Raw genomic sequence first — 17,089 nt, 5'->3', positions numbered from 1 at the left:
GACATCCAGACCGGAGACATGGCTCCATAGGACTGCACATGGCGGCTAGAAGCCATGAACCAAAAAACAACCCACCAAAAAACAATAAATGCATCTGTAGCAACCCGATTTAATTTCTTTCGGATCTAACAACTCAACACAAACATCAGCATTATTACTTCAGTCTGGTTTTCAGGGCTGGGGAGAGGTTACTTGCAACTCCTCAGACCTCCTCAGCTGTTTTACGTTTTCAGAAACCGCTTTAGATTCATTTTTTTCTTTAAAGACAGTCGACATGGGTGTGCAAGGTTTCCAAGAATACATTGAAAAGCATTGCCCCAAAGCTGTTGTACCGGTGGAACTCCAAAAGCTGGCTCGAGGGAGTCTGGTTAGAGGTGGCAGGCAGAGACCACCTCAAGGTCCACTCAGGCTGCTAGTCGATGCCGAGAACTGCCTCCACCGACTCTACGGTGGCTTCTACACCGACTGGGTGAGTGGAGGCCAATGGAACCACATGCTCGGTTACTTGGCAGCCCTTGCTAAGGCCTGCTTTAACGGCAACATAGAGCTACTGGTGTGCTTCAATGGCGCATTGGAGAAAGGCCGTCTTCACGAATGGGTGAAAAGACAGATAAACGAGAGACAGACAGCACAGCAAATTGTCAGTCACGTTCAGAACAAGGGAACACCACCGCCAAAGGTCTGGTTTCTTCCTCCAGTATGCATGGCCCACTGTATCCGACTGGCACTCCTCAGGTTCCATATCGGGGTAAGTGTTAGCTGGCTTAGCTAAAGTGGTTTGACAGTTTGCTAGTTAGCATAGCTAACACCAAAGTTCCCTGTCTCTGATTCGTTAGCTTACTCGCATAATATACAAACGTGAGCTTGCTATCTTGCTAGCTGGCTCCCCTCTTAGAGTCCAGCAAGTCAGCTAAGAAGCTGAAATCTATTTCTCAAGTTAGCCGTAGTTAATGTTTCCCAGCTAGCCAGGTAACTTGGAGTAAATTTAAAGTTAGCCTGCCTGCTCAGTTCAGCCAAGTGGTGGTGTTGTTGTGTGTGTGCAGTGAGAAATATTTTCCTTTACATTTTTTAACATTTCACCTTATGCACATGAAAACACAACGTATGAAAATCAAGGTCAGTTGCACAGCTAACCTAACTTGGGTAACAAGTGCTGATTGCTAGTCATTTAGCATGATCCCAGTATATAAGATTGCCATGCAACAGAACTTGGTGTATTTGCAGACTTAGGTTGCCCTGTTTTAGCTAACGCTAATTTCTCATACAGATTTCGGAATTTCAGGGTGTTCGGTCTCGTGTTTTGACCGTAGACGTGTAACATTTAACTCTTAAGGTACAACCCTGTTTGCGGACACTGGTTAGTCACATGAAAGTCAACAATTATAATTTAATGAGATGTCTTTTGAGCTGGCTGGTTGAAAAGTGACCTACTGATAGCTACTTAACCCTGAGTCAAGCGTCCAATATCGACTAAAACAGGTTGGCTGGTTTAGCCACAAACTTGGTGTGCTGTTTTAACTAGCTTTTGAAAGGGCTCCTTGCTGGGGCCCGTGACTAGCCCGGCTGAATCGATTTAGTAGTTTATTGTAGTAACAGGTTTGATTGAAATGATTGAGAAAGTAACATGTTTTTACCTTGCCGTTTTTTTCTCGAGGTTATCTTGATTCAGTTTGCTTAGAATGAGCAGATACTTCGTTATTATTGTCAAAATTAGTGACTCAGTATTTATGTCAACAAGTGTCTTGATGCAAAAGTTTATGGAAATGTAAAGTTCCCCTTTTTTGATGAAACATGTTTTGTGCTTGAGTTTGTATGCATAGTTAAGTATCCTGAAAATGCATAACATGAAGTTGTCATATATTTTATCTTCCAAATAGGTGACAAAGTGCGCACATTTATAAATACATTTTTACACTGTAATATATCCTGCTTTGTAATTTATAAACCAGAAAATTATTGTACTTAGTTTATGTCAGACTAGCAGGGGCAATGTTGTACTATTAAAGAAAAACGGGCATGCAGTTACTGGAAACTGATAGATGTCCCAGCTTGGCCTCGTAGCTGTAGGCTACTTGCTGAAGCGCTTGCTTGATACCTGTATGCAAATACGGAACTGTCACAGCTGCTGAGATTTAGCACTACATTTAGACCACTGCAGTTTAGACCAAGTTCACATCTTCATTGCCTGACCATGGAAAGCATAATTTACCCTTATTTACTACTGCAGAGAGTCAACTGATACTTAGACTATTATAAATCGGCTGTCATCCTCCTCTTTCAAATATAGGCTATAAAAGAGGTGTTTTTTTTTTTTTACTCGGCGGTTGTGGGATAGAACCATAAAAGGCCAATATACAAGGAATTGTAGACTGTCCATGGGTACAGGTGATAATTTACGACAGTAGTTGTAATTTAAATGTACATTTTTTTTTTACATTGTCTGAAGGACATGCTCTCATTTTTCATAGCTTTACATGATGTTATGTCATTCTTCTTAAACACTGTACTCATCACTGGGTTGCAGCTGACTTATAAATGCGAAATATAATATGCAACAATTAGATGATCTGAGTTAGACTTGATTGGGTTTTTTATTTATTTATTTATTTATTCTTTATCAAGATTTTTCTTTTTAAAATTTTCAAGGTTGTCCAGAGCATTGAGGATCATCACCAGGAGGTGATCGCCTTATGCAGAGAGAATGGCTTTCATGGATTGGTGGCCTATGATTCTGACTATGCCCTATGTAACATCCCATACTACTTCAGTGCCCATGCCCTAAAGCTGAGCCGCAACGGCAAAAGCCTCACCACCAGCCAGTACCTGATGCACGAAGTTGCCAAGCAGCTTGATCTCAATCCAAATCGTTTTGTTATTTTTGCTTCGCTTTTAGGTAGGTGATGCATTTGCATATCCCACATGCAGTAACATTTCAAAAGTCTTAATATTTGTCCCATAGTTTAATAGACTTTAGGCAAGTCTGCACATGGATACACATTAATAAATGAGCTGAATGCCTGCTGGGTTGAAGGCACAGTGAAATTTAAAGGCTGTATTGAAATTACGTGGAGTGTCCGCTATTCAAACTGAAAAATGGTTGGGAATGGAAACTGAGGCATAGATTTTTTTTTCTGTTTTGGGGTATTTAGGTTTACCCACACATTTGAAACAGTTTTAGGTGTTATACTGGTGGGGTTACTTTAATATATGTTCTGCATCACAGTAGTAGTAAAATGAATGCATTAGTTAACCAAATGACTTGCTTTTGTCCCATTGTCAGAACTTTAATGAACTGCTTCTGCGACACATCTGCAGGTAATCACATACTGCCTGATGAGGACTTGGCGGCCTTTCACTGGAGTTTACTTGGTCCCGAGCACCCATTAGCATCTCTTAAGGTACCCTGTTTTCTAGTGGCCAAGTTTAATTTCAGCTATGAGATTGGATGTTTGTAGATGATTGGCAACACTGGTGTTTGCTTTTCTGAATCTGAAGTGTTTTAGTTGTAGATGACCTCTCCATGCATTCTGAGATAGTTGTATTGTGATGCATCTTAAGAAATATCTTTTTTTTTGTCTTACCCACCTTTCATTCTCAAAATGCATCGTCTTACATGGGGTGCAGATGTAAAGCTTGTCCTCCTATTTTCTCTAACATGGCAGGATGACCAGTTTCCTTGACAACCAGGGTGCAGTGAGGTTTGGTGACTTAACAAGACCATGCAGAGTCACTTCAGTGTTCTTCCCCTCAAGTGCCCTCTGGTTTTGGAGATAAATATGCCTTAATTAGTGGGGTAATGCCTGAAAATAACAGAAATGACTTCTACCGGTCTGTGGCCTCCTGCCCCTATTGTTGATATTGCCTAGCAGAACATTTTATTGTTTTAGGGGAAGCGGGAATTTGAATTCTGGTTATTATTAATCATGAGCTGTTAGACCCTTTAAGTCAGCAGTTCACGGCCCTTTCTTCTGTCTTTGAGTTTCAATTTTCTTCCCTTGGATTCAGGGTAGACACCAGAATTAAGTTTTTTTTCTTTCTCTCTTTTTTTTTTGCAGGGCCAAAATATTTTGAGCTATTAATCTAGTTAATTGATGTCCATATTGAAACATAGTCACTAATCGATATACATGACATAAAGATATTTAGAACTTAGAATCTCTGTAATTGCACGCACACACTGTGAACAGTGAGTAGTGAATTTAACCTCTGCATTTAACTCATCTTATACACACCGGTGGTGAGCACACACACACACACACACACACACACCATGAGCAGAGGGGAGCACGCCTGCGTCCGGGGGGCAGTTGGTGGTCAAGTGCCTTGCCCAAGGGCACTTCAGCTGTGGATGTTGTGGGAGGAGAAAGTGCTGTTTTTGTTGTTTTAAAAGTCTCTTCATTATCAGTTTTTCAAAATGATGTTACCGTTACAGAAAATGTGAAATTAAATGCTGCCTAGTTGTGAACTGTTTGAGCCCGTTGCACCTGTGCCCTCAATTCATTTACACTAAGAGGAGCTGTGATTGGCTGTTCTTGTTGCTACAGGTTCGTGCCCACCAGCTTGTGCTTCCCCCCTGTGATGTTGTCATAAGGGCTGTGGCAGACTACGTCCGTAACCTGCAAGATGTCAACGACCTGGAAGCCATAGCTAAAGACATATTCAAACACTCTCAGGTATACAGTTCTGTCACAGCAGTCGAAACAGCATATCACTAAAATGAGACGTGATATTACACTGTCGATGGCTTTTATTTTTGTCTTAAAATTCTGTTGATGATGAATTAATTAGAGAAAAAGACAGAAATAGTTTCAGGAGAGCCAACAAATGACTGACTTGAATTGACTTGGGTGGTGTCTTAAGGTCTCCCAGTTTGAAAATGCCCAATTGATCCTAATCTCATTAGTCTCTGGCTCAGACAGTGGTCACCTAAGTTGTGGGGAGTATAGCTAGCGCATGCTGAGCATGAGGTCAGTCACCCATTTTTCCACACTGTTAATTGCATAGGGTGGTCAACTGACGTTAACCTCTTGGAAGATGGTGTTATCTGCCCTACTATATCTGTGGTCATATAAGCACCTAACTTCCAGTGACTGTTGCCCAGCAAGAGGGGTGAAGGGACCGCGGTCGACTCCCTTTCCCAAGGGAACACTGGGCTGCAGTGGGCTCCCATCCACAGCCAGCAAACACGGCACCGCTTCCATCCAAACCTTGAGTCCCAGAAACGAGATGTATCTCTGTACCACTGCACTGTGTTAGACAGTGCCACTCAGCAGTCGCAAATGAAGGTGCTTAAAACCTTTCTTGAGGAGCGCTGTTAAACCAAGTTTAGGAAAAAAAAAAAAAGCATTTTTAACTCGTAATCAAGGCTTTGGGAACTTGATGAGAGGATTTGTTACAGCGCATGGGTAAAGCCTGCTAGTAGCTATCGAATTAGATTTTGCAAGAGCAGTGATGAGGATAAGATGAAGAGTAAGTCCATTAACATTTGTTTAAGTAGGTGTGCTTTTGTACTTGATCAGTGTATTTATGTGTGATCATTTCCCTGCTGCTGAAATAAGGTGAGTCACTGGGATCTCGGGATGAGGTAGCAGTGGCTGTGTTCCCCCAGGCTTGATAATTAAATTTGATTATTTTGTGTTGTAGTCCAGAACTGATGACAAAGTTATCCGTTTCAAGAAGGCAGTGGAATATTACTCAGCAGCAAGCAAGCCCCCTCAGTTCCCTACGTATTTAGGTAAGTTATGTCTTTATTAACCTAAGTGATGACATGTGACTGACTTTCCATTCCATGTCATTTATGGACTTAACATTTTGATGTAAGAATTGATAGTGAAGCTATGATGTATTACATTCATTGAATCAGGGCGTACAGAAAAATTGATAAATTTGAGTCAGATGTTTTCTTGTTGTTTTTTTAAAGCTTTTCCTCAAACATTTAGCAATGCATACCTTTGTTCATTTCCATTCATTGTCATTTGATATTTACTGAGAAAACTATTTCTGTACCTTAATGGTCATCACATTTAGCTGATTCCATAATGTGTAGAATGGCCTGCGTTAGGGCCAGGCATAAAACACAAGCCCTGTCTTGGTCTCAGACTTCACAGTAATGTGAGAAATTTTCCCCCTTGCCACAGACCTTGTGTGCACTTTGGAATGGTAGCTATGCAATATGCATACAAATAGGCTCCTTTAGAAAGGCCTCTTGCATAGTGGCTCTTGGTCTGGAAGAACTCTTCACCACTCGCCTGAAAAGTTTCGGCAGGTTCATTGAAGAAGTAGCCACAGAACAATAAGTGGACCTTAATTTGATTTTACATTCTCCCCTCCCCTCCAGTTTCAGAGCTATTTGTAATGCCCTGAACATGAAATAATACTCTGTACTGGAAGTGCTGTTTCGGACAGAATGTTTTCACATTTTTATTTGTATGGCTCTTGATGTATTTTTTTAAACTGTGAGTGCATGGGGACATGCGTTGACGAGGGTGGCCTTTATGGAGATATTCATTCACCTGTAATTGAATAAATATTCAGATGTGCATTTAATGGTGCAGCTGTCTTGTAAACTTTTTTCGCTTCAGATAATCCTTAGATATTCTTTATTTTTCAAGTGCTCTGGTTTTTAAGAGCCTTTCAGTTTAAATGGACTCGCTAGCTGCAGTAGATACGAGTGTTTTCAGGTCTTGTCTGGGCTCTCTTCCCGCAGTCAGACCAAATCAGATCGGAGTGCCTGCAGCAGTGCCACAATATACACCTCCACAGATGCTCAACATTCCACAGGCTTCCCTTCCCATGAAACCTGCGGTGAGTCTCACAGGCTGCATTCTCTTGCCTGACAAATAGATATCACCTTCACACAGTCAAGCTAACACACAGTACTCGACCGATCCGGGCCCCCTCCCAGGTCCAGCATGCCTACTCTACCCCGCTGGCCGAGCCCGCCCCAGCCGCCGACCCGACGGGCAAAGGGCTTCCAGAACAGAACAGCTTCAGCAACATTCCTCACGAAGGGAAGCACACGCCGCTGTACGAGAGGTCTTCACCCATTAACCCAGCTCACAGCAGCAGCCCCAACCACACGGATCCAGCCTTCTTCAACACTTCGTCCACATCCTCTTCCTCTGAGACCGAGGAAACCGCTGGTTCCACTGCCAAGTGAGTGGATACTTGTGTGTCGCACTGCTCCATATGAATTTGAGAGGAGCTTTATGCCGGTCAGATAATGCAAACCATGTTTCTGTAGTGCTATGTGTGTGCTCTTGTATGCAGCCAATGTGAAAATGAGTGTAAAGGGTTTGTAATGATGATGACAGTCATTTTGCATCTTATCACCCTCAGCAAGTCCTGTTCTCATGACACTCCAGCTACAACACTCCAACCGTATTTTTCCTTAAGCTGAAGCTACCAAGGCTATTTGATTTGAATGCATGCTTTGATAGCACTAGTTGGTTTCCGTCTCTCCGGAGTAGATGTATTTGTACCGCAGTACCATTGTTGTATGGCCTCACAAGTGACATACATTTATTTTCCTCAGCGATGGATGCTGTAAGTGCCTCAGAGATGACAGACAATGTGACAGTGGAGGCTTTTTGCAGTGTTGAATTGATGAAAAAAAAAAAAATTACATTCGAATGTTGAGCAGCCTTTGCGTTGTTCATCCACTGTCATTATCACTCGTATTTCATGTCCGTTAATGTGTCTTTTCCAGTCATATAAGTGACCATAAGGGATGGGACAAACAAGGAAATCAAATGGACAACATACCAGAAGGAAACCTTGGGGACCAAGTTAAAGTAGGTTAATTCATTTTTTTTCTCTTTTTTTTGTGACATCAGTTTTTACTGAAGCAAACATGAATGTTATCCTTACACAAAGCACACAGCTCTGTGTACCATCTACAGTATTGACCAAAATACCATATATTCCAGTATTTTCTTCTTTCAGTATGTAGAAATCTGCTGAACTGTCTTCATTTGACCTTTGTACTTTGAAATCGTTAATTTTATATTGTTTAGAAATCCATTTATCATTCGTGACAAGTCAAACTCCTCTTCTCTGACCTCCTTTTTCAGTCTGATCCTTCTACGTCCTCCCCTGTCAGTCAGGGACTGGAGGCTGAAGGTCATCTTGGCATGAATGCCCAGATTCCATCCCTCCTTTCAATGCCAACCAGGAACCACATGGACATTACTACCCCTCCCCTACCTGTGGTGGCCCCTGAGGTGCTGCGGGTTGCTGAACATAGACACAAGAAGGGCCTAATGTACCCTTACATCTATCACGTCCTCACCAAGGTCTGACCCCACCCAGCTCCAACACTCGCTGCATAGGATACAGCACTCACTCAGTCCTGCATATTTATTAGGCATAAATGTAAATGTTGTCACGCAGTGATTTATGAGATGGCGCGCGTTCAAATTTTACTGTATACCCGAAGAAGAACTGAGAGAATTTTGGTCTGTCTGAGAGAATTTTGTTGTGCTGTGGCTGTCTCACATACTCATGTAGCTGTGAAGGGCGTCATTGTTGAGGGAGTATGAAAGGTTCTGGCCGGTTGGCTCCACCTGTGGGACGTTAGCCATATACACAACTGTTTACAAAAAGTTGTTTAGTATATTGAGTCATGGACTTGATCAATTTAAGACACGTTAATGATATTTAACACTTTCACAGTACATTTCAGCGAGACAGATAGTTTTGGAAAGAGGCAGGAGTTTCAGAATTTTAAGCCACTTTTGCCTGCTAGAAAATTGAAGACAGAATTGCAAAAATACCACCACCATGTAAATCTGATTTTCATCAGAAGTATACTATAAGTATAACATTATACTGTGACTAATATCAAATGTGAATTTTTAGGACATATGTTGCTTTTTTTTTTGCCTAAACTGGCGGCTACTAGGATACTATGCTTAAATGAATGCAAGTCATATGGTAATCGTAGCAGATATGGGAATTGTTTAAGATAGTCATGAACATCATCTGAACCAGACATTTTATCCTAAAAATTTGTATTTCAATGTTGTATAAGTAAAACAGTCATTTACTTGGTTTTGAAGATCAGGCGCTTCAAGTAGTATTCATTAGAAAAAACTGGATTAAGTGCTCTCCTCCTGATTCCCAGTCAAATATCTGTTGTGCATTTTTCTTATTCTGACATGGTTTTGTGAGTCGCTCCAATCATTTTCTACGTTCAGTAAGACAGACTGCAATGTCTTACGTGCCCATCAAGCAAATGCTCACTGTTACCAACGGTGTTCTCTTGTAGGGTGAGATCAAGATATCCGTCACCATTGAAGATGAAGCTAACAAGGACCTGCCTTCTGCGGTGCAGCTGTACCGGCCAGTCCGTCAGTATGTTTACGGAGTTCTCTTCAGCCTCGCCGAGGCCAGGAAGAAAGCAGAGAGACTCGCCATGAGGAGAAACCGTCTGCCCGAGTGTAAGTGACTTTAAGAATAACAAAGCAGAGGCACGCCTTACGTCAGCGCTCCACTCTTGGCCCAAGCGCATGTATGAACGTTGTCATCAATGCCAAGAGCCCGACCTCAGTGCCTTATTAAGTTGTCTGCAGCTGTGTCAGTGCCCCATTTGTTAAGGCAACTTCCACTTAAGGTTTCTGCAAAGTAAGAGAAACAAAAATAGAAGGAGAACAGAAAACAAAATGATGGGCGAGGTGTTTTTAGCAGTCTCATGTGGGAGTTTAAAATAGTCACAGGTCATTGCATCTTGGTGATGTGGGTGTGAGACATACAGAGAGAGATGTAAAGAGCAGCAGTGGTAGTCCTCTGATGGAGGCAGCTTCATTCCTTAATTAGTTCAGTTATTTCTGACTGCTTTCGGCCTAATGATTTGTCGCTCAGCATGGTAATGCTTGTTTTACATGCCTACCCAGCCAATATAACCAACTAGAATTTTAAGTGGGTCGAAACCCAGCAGTGGCTCTTGATTAACTCTTTATTTGTTGCTTCCCCTGCCAAAATGCAGTTCCACCTGTTATTATAAAGGAGTGGGCGGCTTACAAAGGAAAGTCTCCACACACCCCTGAGCTGGTGGAGGCGCTGCCCTTCCGGGAGTGGACGTGCCCCAACCTAAAGAAGCTTTGGCTGGGCAAGGCTGTGGAGGATAAGAACCGGAGGATGAGAGCTTTCCTGGCCTGCATGAGGTCAGACACTCCAGCAATGCTGAACCCTGCCAACGTGCCCACCCCTCTCATGGTGCTCTGCTGTGTGCTGCGGTGAGTCCAGACACAATACCTCTGCCATGGGCTTTTTTTTTGTTTGTTTGTTTTTTTTCTCTTACACTGTAAGGATACTAACACTTTCTCCCCTCTTAATACCATGTCAGGTTTATACCATCAGACAGATAGCGTTCCAAATCAGTTCCTGTATTTTATAATATTTTACCCTTTGTGTTTTGCTTCAGGTTTATGTTACAATGGCCAGGAGTAAGAATTTTGCGTCGTAACGAACTTGACGCTTTCCTAGCCCAAGCACTTTCTCCTAAACTATATGAACCTGACCAGCTGCAGGAACTGAAGGTGATTCTGTAGTCATCTCAATATGAGGAGTGTCCAGGGAATATTTACTAAGAGACAGCAGCTATTTTTCAAAAATCAAAAACTCTGGAGAAAGCTTGCATTTATTTCCTGCTAATTGAAAGGAAACAACTCTTCAAGGAAGAGTGAGAGGATGGTTGGGGGAGATTTTCCAGGACACTCCTCATATCAGCATTGCCAGAAAATGTGCTTAACAAAACAAGCGTAATGCTTTATGAAAAGCATGTTTTCATTTAAGAGCTAGCTTCGCAGGAAAAGATGTTGCATCTTTTTTTTTAAGCGACTTGAATGAAAGGAGTTGATGTTTGTGTGGATGGTTTACTGACTCAAGCTATGTATCATTTTGGTCGGGCAGTAGCTCTTACATCTCGAGTTAATCCTGACATAAAATAGACTTCAACATAACAGAGAGAAACGAAGTGAACCATCCATACTCGTGCTTCGCTTTTTGTCATAACTGTTTGTGTACTGGCTTTGTTGAACTGTGAGTGCTTTGCGCTGTGTTGCTAACTGACTGTAGGTCGCTGTCGCTGACTCTGTGTGTTGGCTGGCATGGGGTTGTGCATTATTGGAATAGATGGAGTGGTTTTATCGCTCACGCTTGCTTTGTGCTGCTTTGCTCCTGGCTGAGTGGGAAATAGTTTGTGTTGCCCTAAGTGCGTACGTGTGCAGAGTTTGATGTCAGGGCCCTGGATAACGGGTCTGTGTGTGTGTCGCCTGCAGATCGAGAACCTGGACCCCCGGGGCGTCCAGCTGGCAGCCCTGTTCATGAGCGGAGTGGACATGGCGCTGTTTGCCAACGATGCGTGCGGGCAGCCCATACCCTGGGAACACTGCTGCCCGTGGATGTACTTTGACGGTAAACTGCTTCAGAGCAAACTGATCCAGGCCAACAGGGACAAGGCCCCACTCATCGACCTCTGTGATGGTCAGGTAAATTCTGCTTTCTCCTCCTGTTCTCCTCCACTGTCTGTTTAGATTTGTGGCTAAACAACCAAAACAATTACCGCCGTTGTTCACATTGTACGGAAAATGACAAAAATCGATTGAGTTAATGAGTTTGTTCTGTCTTTTCCTTCTTCCCAAATAGACTGAGCAGGTTGCCAAGGTGGAGAAAATGCGTCAGAGTATCCTTGAGGGTCTGAACTTTTCGCGGCCACCTCACCCGCTCCCGTTTCCACCTCCGCCTCCCCACGGCATGCCTTTCTACCCCCCCAGCAGTACCTTTTATCCTCCACCCCCAATGCCTCCACCACAGGGTCGAGGCAGAGGAATACCCGGTAAGAGGATATATTGTAAGAGTGTCTGTCTAAACTGGTTAGTTGTACCTGACATATGGTTTCACTATATCATTGTGATGGCAGATTGGTATCATACATTGTTGGTGATTAATTTGATGTAAAAATGGAGAACATAGCTGACAAGCCTGTAAAATGAATTGGTTTGTCATCTATTGGTGGATGAATGAAAACAAGTTGAGTGATGCGTTCACAACAGTGCAGCTTGCAAATATGTCCAAACTTGTACACTGCTGTGTCCTCTCTCTTTCTTACCGTAAAGTCCAAATCTAACTGTTCCTTCTTGTTCCGTCACCCTACTTCCTTCCCAGGACTTCAAGCCATTTCTTCGCAGGGTGGCAAGCTTGAGATTGCCGGTACAGTGGTGGGTCAGTGGGCTGGAAGTCGCCGGGGGCGCGGCAGAGGCCCCTTTCCCATCCAGGTGGTTTCAGTTGGTGGACCAGTCCGAGGGTAAGTCACTGCAAACACAAGGACATATGAGGATTTACATATCTTTCATGGCACTCATTGGGATTCTGCTTGAATTTGTCATTCAGCATATTGATTATATGTTTTATCCAAACACACATGAAGTCATTCTGAATAATATTGTGAAGAGTTTTTGAATAATTTCATCTGGACCTTGGCTGGGCAGGTTTTGAAATGAAAGTAATAGAGTTCTTGAGTCTCAAGTCTCTAGTGCTGAACTGAACAGCCCCCATTCTCATTGAATAGACGACCAAGAGGAGTGATATCAACTCCAGTTATAAGGACCTTTGGTCGGGGAACCAAATACCATGGTCGAGGTTTCAGGAATCAGGGATCATACCAGGTCAGTTGATTTTGTTATTGCTCTCCATCAGAGAAACTGTGAATGTAGAGTGTTTTAAAAACCATGTGTATTTCTGTTAATTGAGAATGGCATGCATATAACCAAAGTTTTACTTCTTTTCCACTACTATTTAGAATGATATAAAGCATCATTTTTTTCTGGCGTATAGTTACTGCAAACACATGCCTTATTTCTCATGATTGATTTTAGTACAAGTTGTACTGTAGTTATACATCCCATAATGCAACTCATGTTTGATGAATAACATTGATATTTGCTGCTTAGAGTGTAGTAGCTGATCTATCATTTTAAAAGAGTTCATATTTTCTTTGGATAGTAAATAATGTGTCTAAAAAGCATTTTCTTTTTTATGTTCTGCTTTAAATAATGCTTTAGAGTTCTGTTGATCCTTCTAACATTGTGTAAACTGGCCTGTAAAAGCATTGTTGCAAAGTAGTGTAAAAACTGAGATGTAGTTCAAAGGTCAAGACTGCAAGCTTCAGCTCGTATTAATTTTCTTGATGATCGAATGACAGAGGCTAAAGGAACATATTCAGTTAAACCGTAAAATGTGACTGAAATCGTACCTGTAACGGTTGATTTATTTTACAGACTACGGGGAGTATCAGCCTAAAACAAAACTATTATAACTTGTCCATTTCACTCAGTGACGGACAGGTAAAGACAGAGTAGCGTAGCAGAATTGTCAGGGCAGTAGCTTCTGAAAATGTTTCATTGTTAAACTTCAAAAGTTTCACTTTTCTAGTCTCGACAATGCTTGCTCTTCGTTGCTTTACTGTAGTTTCCACTCACCATAGAGATGCCTAATTTCATTGTTTTCCGTAATTTCGTTGTGTTGTTGTCTTGCACAGCAGTACAATGGCAATAAAGTTTCTTATGTCTCTTATTTCTAATAGCTTTTAAAGTGTTTCCTAAATGGATATAGGAATGAGACGCCCCTGTATAACTTCTTGGCAGATTTAAGTTTTTTTAACATTGAAAGCAGTGGCTCCATGTGGGGAAAATACTGTCATCTAAATGATTTTGCTTTTTGCGTTTTGCAGTTTTACCTTAAATGTGAAACGAACATAGTGAAATCACAGTCCTGAAGTAAATGTTTCCAGACGGAGCTGAGTTTTTGTTACCATGTATACTTCATCATCTTCACAGAATTTTATATTTGCATGAACATACTCACTGTTATTCATGAAACATCACCATGTGGACACGAGTAGGTCTCTGACATCATGTCTACAGTCAGCTATCTATCTAAATCCCCGTTTCCTTCAGTGTTAGAGAACAGCTGTTTGAATATGACAGGTTTTTTTTATACATAACCCGATTTCATTCTGAAATGAAATTAGCTCGATGAAAAAAATAAGCTTGAGTCATGATTGCCTGTGCTTTGCATAAGCTTAATTTCTCTGAAGTTTTCTCTGAATGTTTCATTTATAAGACATTTGTTGCGATGGAATTTGCAGAGTAAGCCCGCATATGCTGCTTCAGCAAATGAGGTGGTGAAGGAGCGAAAGAAGCCCAAAGTGGAGACCAAGTCACCACAGTTATCATCTGAAGGCTCCACAGCAGAGAACGGTGTGGAGGGTAAAGAGGCTGACCAGCTGAATGGGAACAAAGAGGAAAGTAGGGCTCCCAATCAACCTGAAAGTGCCTTTAGTAATGACTCTAAAATGTGCAATACTAATCCTCATTTAAATGCACTAAATACAGACAGTGAGAGCCACAGAGACGAAGCTCTTGGCGCCTCTGTCTTAAAAACAGAAGAGTAAACCTATTTTTATAGAGAGGGTGAAGGATGGTGGATGGGTCAGAGTTAGGAATATCTGGAAAGATGGAAAGCCTACAGTTGGTGAACATTTTTTCCTCTCCGAAAGTAAAAATGAGGACTTACGAAATTTGTATCCCTCTTTGATGTCAGCAAGTTAAAACTACAAGTAAATGACTATGTCTCAGTAAACAGAAGACCAGTATACCAGTATATCTAGAAAATACTACCAGGATAAGGAGTAAGACGGTTCACTCCCTCATCACTGATATTTACATGTTTCAGACTGGTTACATGAACATTATTTGTTTTTCCTTAAGATACTGAAGCCGAAAATTACTTTCATTTGGCGATCTTTTAGTACTCATAGGTTGAGATACTCTTCTAGTACCTGGCACCATATATTTGCCATTGTAATTGATTTTTTGTGTTGTGTCACAGTAAATGCTTTATTGAGAAGTAAAAACTCACAAATGAAAAGAGAGAAACAAAATCACCTTTCTCACATGAGTCATCACGGTGGGTTTTCTTATTTTAAAAATGAGCAGAATTGTTACAAAATTATGAAACTAGTATAAATACTGCAGCTTAAGTTCTGATGATCTCAGTATGTCATACTTTAGCTATATAAGTAACATGTCAAGAAATGGTTAGAAAATCACAAAAGATGCAGACAACCTTTCGAAAACACCAAAACATTTTTTTGTTTCAGAAATTGCCACGCATCAGTGATCAACGATTAATGTGGGTTCTTGGATCAAATGTAGAACATTAGTACTACTGTTTCAGCTAAACTTTCTGCATGGTTCACAATTTTAAAAAGGTGTGTAGTTATTATGCATGTTGTCCTTTTCTTCCATTTTTTCAAGTACTGTGCCCATTTGCAAAACTTAAAAAGGCTAATAATCAGTAATAGTCCTATAAAAGATGTTAACTGTTAGTCAGTAACTGATTTGCTCTAACCTTAAATTTTTGTGATTATTGACCTCTGTTGCATTTAATCAAAAAAAAAAAAAAATTACAAAACGTTATCTAGCCACTTTAAATATTGTTAACCCTGGTGTACTCATCACTGTATGCATTATTGTTCTTTGTTGCTGTTTTCTGCATTCATATTAGCAAACCATCTCTCTTGAAAAAAGAAAAATCTCTGGAAAAAAAGCTTTAATCTTAAATTACCCCCCACCCCCCTATCCTTAGCTGGAAACAAATCCGCAAAATGTTTGACCTTCCCATTTGACAGTTTAGCATAAGCAAGTAAACTTGTAATCATTTTTGATGTTTACTTTAGTGTTTTCAAAACTTATTGTACTTCTAAACAGGAATCATTACTTAACTTTTCCATCTAATCCTCCTGATGCTTTTCATTGCACATTAGTGATCAGAAATATGGTGTACTCCTCAGTCCCCCTCCCGCAAGACTAAATAGGTTACCTTGATGTAAGTTGATCGGAGTTTTTTCCTAACTCATGGGTTGTAAAAGAATGAACTACTGTTGGGTTTGAGTGATTGTTGATGGACTGTGGTGTGATGTATTTGAAGGAAATTGAATGCAACTTACAATGCTTAATAAAAGTCTTTATTCTTTTAGTATAATTTGACTGTGTGGGTGTGTTTTTCAGCCCCTTTTGAAGTTTGATTTCTCACCTGTTTTAGCTTGTATGCAGTAATTTGTTATGCACTACACACGAAGGTGTGAGCACATATTGGTCATTATGACAACCAGTTAAATCTCGTCTTGCCAACTTCAAAACAGCGAGGACTCTGACTGCCATCTACTGGAATTTAGGAATTTTTGGGCGCTACCGTTTCATTTCAGTTGTTGCATTCCTATGGTACTCATTTAAGTTTGATTCTCTCGTGTTGCACAGCTCTTGAAATATTCTTTTACCGTTATATTGCACCCACGAATGTGTTCTCTTTAGGGACGGAGTTTGCAGTCCGCATGATAGTCATAAACCCCCTTTTTCTTGGCAAGTTCATCTATTAATCCCTAATGTAAAAGCGTTGACCTTTTAAACAAAGCAACGTTAATGCAGACTTCTCGGTTCTAAAAAAAACAATTGCATTGGATTTGGTTTGTTTCTTTTCCACAATACGATTAACTCCCGTAATTGTAATTACAGTGTACACGCACGCATTTTTACCAGCTTTCAAGTCCAACATATTTACCCCATGCTGATGCGATACTGTAATTATCATGGGTTCAAGAACTTATAACGCGCACTACAGCTCTCAAAAATTCACTCAAATACTGATAACTGTCACCGTCATTAATGGCAACAACAGTTTTCTCCCTCATAATGCTTGGCAGTTTGTTAAACGCTGCTGGAGTTTCCCTAGAGATGAATTTTCGTTACATAAAATCGGGGAACACCCTGAGAACCAACTGCAGTGTTAATGAGATTCATTCATCTGATTTGAAGACGATTTTCGTCTTGTACGCTGACGTAACGATATTACAATGAAAGGATACATTTTCTTACGGTTTATGAAGTCTCAGTACTGTATAGTCACCAGGGGGCATGCATACAATATTGCACTCAAGCAAACATAACTCCGGTCGTCCGTCCAGAGAATAATTCTTATGCTACATCACACTGGAAATACTCTGGGATGTGACTAAATGTCCCGCGGAACT

At 41.1% G+C, this 17,089-nt stretch overlaps 1 protein-coding gene across 3 annotated transcripts; it reads left to right on the top strand.

Moving 5' to 3' along the window:
• LOC115813808 (constitutive coactivator of PPAR-gamma-like protein 1) lies at positions 1 to 16,044 on the top strand. Of its 3 annotated transcripts, none has more exons than XM_030776441.1 (17): positions 1 to 748; positions 2,647 to 2,893; positions 3,316 to 3,398; positions 4,545 to 4,673; positions 5,644 to 5,734; positions 6,707 to 6,804; positions 6,905 to 7,155; positions 7,709 to 7,793; positions 8,073 to 8,294; positions 9,269 to 9,440; positions 9,986 to 10,235; positions 10,424 to 10,538; positions 11,280 to 11,489; positions 11,647 to 11,836; positions 12,166 to 12,304; positions 12,569 to 12,665; positions 14,147 to 16,044. In XM_030776441.1, exons 1-17 carry the CDS (start codon positions 275 to 277, stop codon positions 14,450 to 14,452), a joined length of 3,159 nt encoding a protein of 1,052 aa, XP_030632301.1. In that variant the 5' UTR covers positions 1 to 274; the 3' UTR covers positions 14,453 to 16,044. The 3 variants fall into 3 exon arrangements, with proteins under 3 accessions (XP_030632301.1, XP_030632300.1, XP_030632299.1); XM_030776440.1 differs by having other exon boundaries at positions 6,866 to 7,155; positions 11,647 to 11,859; positions 12,054 to 12,304; XM_030776439.1 differs by having other exon boundaries at positions 6,866 to 7,155; positions 11,647 to 11,877; positions 12,054 to 12,304.
• Positions 16,045 to 17,089: the final 1,045 nt, after the last annotated feature.

The sequence above is a fragment of the Chanos chanos genome, chromosome 6 (genome assembly GCF_902362185.1).
Source record: "Chanos chanos chromosome 6, fChaCha1.1, whole genome shotgun sequence".
Taxonomy (NCBI): domain Eukaryota; kingdom Metazoa; phylum Chordata; class Actinopteri; order Gonorynchiformes; family Chanidae; genus Chanos; species Chanos chanos.
This window is presented reverse-complemented; position numbering and strand designations above follow the sequence as displayed.